Genomic DNA, 9,304 nt, shown 5'->3' with positions numbered 1-9,304 from the left:
TTGCGAAAAGTCCATGCCGCCGCCGTTTGAATTCTTCGTTCTTTTCGGCTCACGACCGTTATGTCAAAGTGATTTAAATTTTGGCGTCTACCGCGGAAAAAAGTTTTCAAATACGCGGAAAATGTACATAAAATCCCTGGTTTTGGATGGTTTCAAGTCGTACGGACGCAGGACAGAGATCACAGGATTCGACAAGGAATTCAATGCCATCACCGGCTTGAATGGGACAGGAAAATCCAATATTCTGGACTCGATATGCTTCGTCCTTGGCATCACCAACTTGAGCCAGGTAGATTTCAATTTTCCTGGGATTTGGGGGGGCTTTTCCACTCGGAATATTGTCAAAGAAAGCCTCTCAATAACTGGGAATCTTTTCTATTTGCAGGTCAGGGCGACAACGCTGCAGGATTTGGTGTACAAGGGAGGACAAGCCGGCGTCACCACGGCCAATGTTACCCTTGTCTTTGACAATCGGGACAAGAATCAGTGTCCCGTGGGCTATGAGCAGAACGATGAGATCTCCGTGACGAGGCAGGTGGTTGTTGGGGGGAAGAACAAGTATCTGATCAATGGAAGAAATGCCCCAAATGAAAGGGTTAAGAATCTCTTCTGTTCAGTCCAACTGAACATCAACAATCCCAATTTCATCATCATGCAGGGTCGCATCACCAAAGTCCTAAACATGAAGCCCCATGAGATCCTCTCCCTGGTCGAGGAAGCCGCCGGAACCAACGTGTGGCAGGAGAAAAAGGAGAAATCCGTGAAGATGCTCGAGAAGAAAGATTCCAAACTCAAAGAAATGGATGGAGTCATCAATGAAGAAATCCTGCCCAGACTCGAAAAGCTCCGTGAGGAACGTGGCAAGTACCTGGAGTATCAAAGAGTCTGCCGGGAAATTGAACATCTCAATCGGATTCACTATTCATTCCTCTACCTCAAACTCCTCAAGATTTCCGATGGCAACAGAGCCAAAACGGACGAGATGAAGTCATCCATAGAGAATAATAACCAGAAGATCCTGAACAATCAGCAGAAAAATGAAGAACTAAAGGCTCAAATTGAGGAACTCTATGAGAAACTTCAGGGAGATTCCGGTGGAGATCTCAAGGGGAAAGAACTCGCCCTCACGGAGCTCATCAAGGAAGATTCCGTCCTGACGGGCAAGAAGAAAGCCCTAATGGACAAAATCCAGGCCGAAAAGAAGCAGATGAAGCACCTGAAGAAGAGCATTGACGATGATCAGAAACTCCTTCAGAGCAAAACCAATCAACTCGACAGTTCGGATGCCACCTTCAAGGAACTGGAGGAGCAGAACGAGAAGCTAAAGAGTGACTACGAAGCTGCCCAGAACAAATTGGAAGCCATCACGGCGGGAGTGTCAACGACAGCCGACGGGCAGTCGGTGACGCTCCAGGAGCAACTTATGGCTGCCAAGCAGCTGGCATCTGAGTCCAATACGAAAATCCAGGACTGCCAGGTGGAGATCAGGCAGCTCACCAAAGTGGTCAAGGAGAAACAAGGAGAGAAGCGGTCAGCAGACAGCGCCTATGAAAAGGACAGGGAACAGGTCAGGAAGCTCGAGAGGGAAGTGGAAAAGCTCACGGTGAGTAAATTTTTCATTTGAAAATCTTTCTAGTGAATTTATTTTGTTCATCTTGAAGTTGAGTGCAAAAATATTTGAGGTTATCTTTTCAACTAAAGTTTGAGGTTATTTTAAAATTTGAGGTTAGGGGAAAAGACGAAAATGAGGTTAAAAGAAGTTTGAAGAAAAAATAAACTCCCTCGAAATTTTGTAGGCAAATGACAAAGCAAAAAGCCAACGAGAAGAAATTATTCAATAATTTGAGGTTAAGGACGAAAGAGGTTAACCCTTTAACGACGAGACAGTTTTCGCGGATCAAAAATACGCAATAAAAATGATACCGATAGACAAAATCAGTAAAAAGTCTTACATCTAGCCTTAGAAAATCCAACAGAGTCTGATTCGGTGTATTTTTTACCTCTATGAGCGATAGGGACAAAAATAGCCTAAAAATTTAACCCATTCAGTCAATGTACCAGAAATACTTGAGATAGAATATTCATATTTTGGGATTAGTTTCCTACAGATTAATAGATGAATTTTTTGAAAAGAAAAAAAAATTATCCATTATGGGGGCGCGGGGATCCGCCGTTAAACACGCGTCTTAACGGTCACTGGATTTAAATTCTGTACATTAATTCAGAGGTGTGCAAGAAACCTTTGAAACCGAATTAACGTCAAATGAAACATGTACGTCAATGGTCAAAACGCTACTATAACAAACTTATTTTGACCTCTGCATTAATTTATTACAAACTCTATTGATTTAGACAGAGTAACTATCCAAGAAAACAAATTGGCAACTAGAATTCAAATCAGGAAAGAGGAAAGAGGTCAATTTTAACAAATTCGACGGGATGTCGAATTTTCCGTGCGCCATTTTAAGCAAGAATTTTGCATAACTTTCCGCGAAGCGAGAAAAAAACAACAAAATGTATTTTCATCTCTGTCGGGAAATTTTTGCAAGTAATTGAAGGACTAAAGTAACCAAAAATCCATTCCCGACAGAAATTCGAATATCAATTGCCCAGAAATAAATCATCTAAAATCAGTCAATTTGCGTATAATGTATAATACCATGGTAAGGAATGGGTTAAGTAATTTTTCTGAGAATACCAATGAATGATAATTTTTACTCTAGTGAAAAATATTATGTTTGAAAAACGGTTTTGCTTTAAAAAAAAAGTTGGAAGTATAAAAATAATTAAAATTAATTTTCAAGATGAGAATTTAAAAATTCGTCATATTTGAGCTTAAAAATTTACTGTATAGCAAATAGCTAAAGACTTACAAAAAATATCCTAGATTCCTTCAACCTTCTACTTTGCAATTACGTACAAACATGAGGAAAAAATAACTTTAGGTAGTCAGGAAAAATAATTTTCTTTATGGAACACCGGTGTTCCAATCGTCCTTAACTCTTTCGTCTCTTTTGGGACTCTGAGTACCCAAAGCAGCATATGAATGTTCTGTGAAAAACAATGTTTTTTTTTAATTATTCAGAACAGATAAAAAGCTGATTCTTATGGATAATTATAAACATAAACTATAAGGATGACCAAATGTAAGATATTTTTTGTAGGACCTCAATTAATTCCTGAGCTTAGATATTATTGTCCGGAAAGAGTTAAAGGGTTGAAAGACGCTCAGAGAGAAACTTTAGAGATTTCGAAGATGAAATTGGTAAATAATTTTATCTCCCATTCAAAAAAAGAGAAAAATCAGAAGGGATTATTTAATAATTTGAGGTTATGTTTAACTACCCTAACCTTGAAAATAAAATTCCCAAGTCGAATTTGACGTGATTCTCTCATTTAATACAGAAACATCATATTCCTTTCAGAATTTAACAAACCAATCCATAAATATTAAAAATAATTTGGATCGGATTTTGCTTTTCTATTTAGAGGTTATGTATTTATTCATAAAATTGAAAAGAACTTGAAAGAATTTTGTTGTTGCCGCTGAGAGTCTATAAAGAAATCTTTGTGAACTTATGATGAAGAATTTCTGCTACAGAAATTGTTAGATTTTTTTTCTGTTACAAAACTTTTAGGTTATATTTGGCCTGATGAGTCTAACCTTAAAAAATCAAAACATATTGCATTTGGGAAGAACGATTGGGTGTCAATTCAGGGATTTCAGGAGTAGTGCAGTATAAATCAGTTACTAATTATTCAATAATTTCGCTGATTGCACTGATATGACAGTTAGGGAACGCTGGATACGTTTTTAGTCAGCTAAATTATTAACCTGTAGTAATCAACTGAATTTGTAATTTGACCCATTTTCAATCTGATTTTAAAAGCAATGTTTGATCAGTATTTTGCTCACAATGAAAAAACATTTTGAATTTCTTCGAATTTTCAGTGAATTGAATCCTAAGTTTTTAGGTTAGAATTCAACCCATTTAAAAGTCAAGAAATTTAAAATTACTTTTTTCGTCGTGGATAAATTACAAATCCACAATTCTTTCTAAAATCCGACTAATCGTGATCCCAATAGGAATATGCGGTTGAAAATTATGATGATAATTAAATTCTAACCTAAAAAATGTAAGATCCAGGATATATACTGTTTCTTTCTTTTGGTTGAAATTAAAAATGCATTTTTTAAAATTATTTATTGTTTCCGAAAAATTTGTTCCAAATTTAGGATAAAATGAGGGGTCTATCGCAATTAACTCTCCAAGAAAGGCTTCTGAATTTTATCCACATCCATGTAGAACTTTCCCTATACATTTCCCTGGCAATTCCAATGGTAAATTTATTTGATTTTTTTATTATCATTTTTTTATTTGCTGTTTTTTCCTTTATCATTATTTTGCATTTATTCGTTTTTTTTATATTAATTTATATTTTAATTTACCTATCGAATTGATTTCACAACTTAGAAAAATGTTGGGGTTGTTGCTCGGTTGCTCCATTCTGCAGGACATGTAGAAGAGCCAAAAGTCATAGCTAGAATAGGATATTTACAGTAGACTCTCACTCAATCGGCTCTTTTTCAATCGGGCGTCAAATTTTGTTGACAGTTTTCACGCTTAATTATGAAGCTAATTCGCTCAAATTCGCTGTAGTTCTTCCTATTTTATCGTGATTCTTTATATTTTAGCACTTTTTGTGGAATTTACAGAGGCTTTGACGCTAAATTCTATCGCTAAACCGGATGACATTTTGCCCCATATTCACGATTGAGAGAGAGTCTACTGTAAGTATCATTTGATTTAAAATACAAGAGTGTCCAGTTACAGTTCCTCTGAGATTCCATAAGCATCCGCTTTCTAATCTTAAAGCTCCTTTAACTGCCTCCCCTTTTAGAAAGATAAGCAGGAAGGTTAAGTTAAGTATCAGTTCCAAGGCAGCAGTTGGAGTAGCCCTTAAAGCTCCGCAGATAGCGAGACACGCGTGTCGTTGGAGCCTATTAAGGGCGTCTATAGTGCATTTGAGATTGACCCTAGGCCACCAAATGACTGACGTATAAGTGAGAATTGGTCGTACCATTTGAGTGTATACGAAGTGTGCCATTTTCGGCGACATTCCCCAATTCTTACCTATTATCTGTCTACATTGCCAAAAGCAGCGCAAGGTCTTCTTAAGTTTTTCATCCAAATGTTTTTTCCACAGAAGTTTCTTATCTAAAATCACTCTTATGTATTTTACTTCATCCTTAAGAGCAACACTTTTGCCATAGAGAATCGGCAGGGTTGTTGCTTTGAACGATCTTTTCCTGGTGAATAAAACCAAATTGGTTTTCTCTGGATTGACACTTAATCCCGAGTTGTTACACCACCGTTCCAGGATTCTAAAAGCTTATTCCATCCTATTGCAAATAGTGTGGTAGTCAATACCTCTTAAAACTATTGCAATATCGTCTGCGTATCCTATGGTATAGAATTTTTAGGTATGATTCCTTCTTTATCATTTAACTCCTCTAACAATTCCTCAACAGCAAGGCTCCAAAAGAGTGGTGACAAGATACCACCCTGAGGACAACCCCGTTTTACTGAAGCGAAAATGTTTTGTTCAGCCACCGTAACCCTGACAACCCTATTACTCAAAAGAGCTGTCAACCAGGATCTTCTCCTATTAAATCTCCTATTAAATGGCCTGATACATCTAATCTAATAGAGTTAACGATTGAAGTGCTCAATGCAATTGGTTAAAATCCTTAATTCAGAGGGCTACCTCTAGTAGAGAAAAGTCCCTTTGTGTACCCAATCAATCTCTAGATGTCTAGATATTCATAATAACGTCAGTACTTTAGCCTCGGAACCGATTCGTCTTACAAGTTCAAGATGAACAAAATAATTTGCTTTCCCGGGTATTGCCCTTCAATTTTTTTATTCCTGTAACTTTGAAAACAGAACTCCCTCAGTCGTATTGATTATGAAGATGGTACGATTGAGGAGCTCCAGAATCGTCGGATCACGCTGTCGAGTGAGATGCAGAATATGCGTAAGTTCATGGATCAAAAAGGGTCCCATCGTTTTGACTTCCAATATCGCGATCCTGAGCCCCAATTCAATAAGAATCGCGTTAAGGGGAGACTCTGCAATCTGTTTACGGTCAAGGACAAGCGCTATTGCTTGGCTCTTGAGATTTGTGCAGGGGGATCTCTGTACAATGTCGTCACGGACACGGATGTCACCAGTAAGTTGATCTTGCAGAAGGGGGACCTTCAGCAGAGAACAACGATGATTCCCTTGAATAAGATTTCCAGCCGGTGTATCTCACCGAATACCGTGGCAGTGGCTAAGAAAGTGGGCGGCATGAACAATGTCTTCCATGCATTGTCCTTGATTAGCTACGAGAAGGAGTTGGAGCCAGTGATGAAGTATGTCTTTGGGAATACGTTCATCTGTACGGACATCAATGTGGCCAAGAATGTGACATTCCATCAGAGTGTTATGTCCAGATGCGTGACTCTCGATGGGGATGTCGTTGATCCATCTGGAAGTTTGTCAGGTGGTTCTAGGCCAAAGGGCGGGGCCGTTCTGCTGGATGTGGCTGAAATTAAGGACCTCAAACAGGGCTACAATGCCAAGAAGGCTGAATTGCAGAACATTGAGAGCCGAATGGGGCAGATGCAGAGGATTGCTGGGGAGTACAATCAGTTGAAGCAGCAATTGGAGTTGGCTCAGCATGAATTGCAAGTGGCCAATGGACGTCTGGCCAATTCAACTTTTCAAGTGCATCAGAGTGAGATTGAGACGATGAAGGCGAAGATTGAGGCTCTGGAGAAGGAATTGACAGAAGCCAGGGAGGTTTGTCGGAAGGAAAAGGAGAATATCAAAATGCTGGAGAGTCAGTTGGCAGATTCTAAGGGATTCAGGGAGCGTCAGTTGAAGCAGGCTCAAGCAGATTTGGCGGATTGTAAGCGAAAATATACCGAAAGTAGCAACAAGTGGAAGAAGAAGAAGGAACAGTATGATGTGATGAATATGGAGATTGAACAGCTGAAAACCAGCGTGGAAACGGGAATGGGTCAGATGGAGTCGAGAGAGAAGGAGGTCAGGGAGATGGAAACGGCCCTGGAAGAGTTTTCTGGTTCTGCAGGGGAGCTCGGAGAAAGGATAGCTGTCCTCAAGGAGGAAGTACGCGTAATGAAGGAGCACATAACCTCACAAAATAGAGAGATTGATAACAAGAAAAGGGCGATAGATAGGCACACGAAGGAGAACCAGGAGTTGCAGTTGCAGATCAAGAAGCAAGAATCAGAATTGGCCAAGATGAAGAATGAGGGAAAGGATGCAGAAAATCAGAAAACGGCACTTGAGAAGAAGTTCTCATGGATTCTGGAGGATAAGGAATATTTTGGGACGAAGAACACCAAGTACGATTATTCGCAGGAAGATCCAAAGACGGCCGAGAAGAAGTTGAGTAAGATGCAGGAGATGAAGGATAAGATGAGTAGGACTATCAATGAGAAGGCAATGATGTTGCTGGAGAGGGAAGAAGAGGAATTCAAGGAGGTGGTGAAACGCAGGGATCTCGTGAATCACGATAAAGGGAAAATCTTGCAGACAATGGAACAGATTGAGGAGGAGAAGAAGGCTGAGGTGAAAAAGGCCTGCATTGAGGTTGGACAGAATTTCAGTGGGATCTTCACGTCAATCCTGCCAGGAGCTGCAGCTAAGCTTGTTCCCGTGGATGGGGACTATCTCAAAGGGCTGGAAGTCAAAGTGGGCTTCAATGGGCTGTGGAAGGAGGGTTTGACGGAATTGAGCGGTGGCCAGAGGTCCCTGGTAGCACTCTCACTCATCCTGGCCATGCTCAAGTACAATCCAGCTCCCATCTACATCCTGGACGAAGTGGATGCTGCCCTGGATCTCTCCCATACGCAAAATATTGGAGGAATGCTCAAGCAGCACTTCAAGAAATCTCAATTCATCATTGTCTCCCTCAAGGATGGCATGTTCAGCAATGCCAATGTCCTGTTCAGGACGAAATTTGAGGATGGGATGTCCGGAGTCATTCGTACGGCTAAGAAATAAACGCGCACGAAGTAATCACTTTTTCTTTTGGCTAATAAACCATTTTTTACCTTGAATTTTGGTGTTTTCTTTATATATAAGTTAGCAACGCACGCAATCTTGCGCCCACCCACATCCCTGCATTGGTCTTGCATCGCACGGATATAGGGTTTCTTCTGATAAAGCGTGCATTCTGCAGACGCTTGATCAGTAGAAACCCTTGCCCGTGCGAATGTGACACCAAGCAGCGGATGTGGGAAAATGAAGTCTTCTGCCCAAGCGCTGATTTGAAAAACATAAATCACTCTTCATTACAATTCTCTTCTTTACAATTGCACGTCAGGTTTTGTAGCCAGGACATGGCCAGACCTGTCACTGCGTTCAAAACACTAATTCCTTCATTGAACTGGCGAGATGGACACTTCCAGGATATGTTTTATTGTTTGACCCCATTTGGCCATACCCCATTTGTAGAGTCGATGCACTTTCTTCCGCAATCACTCCAAACTCTGTTCAGGGTGGCTCACTCATTCCTGGGAAGAATTCCATTTAGCCGCTCAGTAAGGACTTTGATTAAAAATGAGTTTTTAGCCTGTGAATTTCTCCATTCGCTCCTCCACTTAGTGCCAATATCAAAAGCCTCATCGTGAAGGCGCTTTGCAGTGTTCCAAAACGGCTTCCTGGACCTTAGCCTTGTATTCGGAGCCTGTTGTACAATTTGGCAGAGGGGAGTGTCTGAAAGATTAACTTTCTACCACCGCTGCACTATTGCTTGTTGTAAGGTGAGGCGGAGGAATATTATGGACAGTTCCACATGGCCTCATTGACATACGTCAACTTACTTGTACCCCAGCAGCGAAAAGATGTCTTACATAAGCCTTACATGTAAGTGCATGTAAGCCTTACTAATCACTATCGCTTATGGAGGTTTAACATGGTATAACCACAGTTTTCACCTACGTAAGCCTTACTTGTAAAGCATAAGAAAGCTATTAGATGCATTTTTTATGATTTTTAAGGATACCTTACATAAATACACATGTAAAGCATTTGTAAGAAAATTCTGTAAAACTATAGTAATAAATACTTGTAAGCCATAAGAATTGCATTCATGTAAAGCATCCCAGAAGGCAAAAAATGCTCTAGGTAAGCCTTAAAAAGAACCATCCTGTAAGCCATACTTTAAAATAAGTGCGAAAATGTGCACTGTTATGCCACACAGGTGCACAGTACGCATTTGTCGAGTA

The 9,304-nt window shown here is 40.0% G+C and overlaps 1 protein-coding gene across 1 annotated transcript; it reads left to right on the top strand.

Moving 5' to 3' along the window:
• Positions 1-44: 44 nt before the first annotated feature.
• LOC129798483 (structural maintenance of chromosomes protein 2) lies at positions 45-8,134 on the top strand. Its single transcript, XM_055841639.1, has 3 exons — positions 45-289; positions 386-1,603; positions 5,949-8,134. Exons 1-3 carry the CDS (start codon positions 122-124, stop codon positions 8,076-8,078), a joined length of 3,516 nt encoding a protein of 1,171 aa, XP_055697614.1. The 5' UTR covers positions 45-121; the 3' UTR covers positions 8,079-8,134.
• The last annotated feature ends 1,170 nt before the right edge of the window (positions 8,135-9,304 follow it).

Source organism: Phlebotomus papatasi, chromosome 1 (assembly GCF_024763615.1).
Source record: "Phlebotomus papatasi isolate M1 chromosome 1, Ppap_2.1, whole genome shotgun sequence".
Taxonomy (NCBI): domain Eukaryota; kingdom Metazoa; phylum Arthropoda; class Insecta; order Diptera; family Psychodidae; genus Phlebotomus; species Phlebotomus papatasi.
Note: the sequence above shows the minus strand (reverse complement) of the source record. Positions and strands in the feature narration are given on the sequence as shown.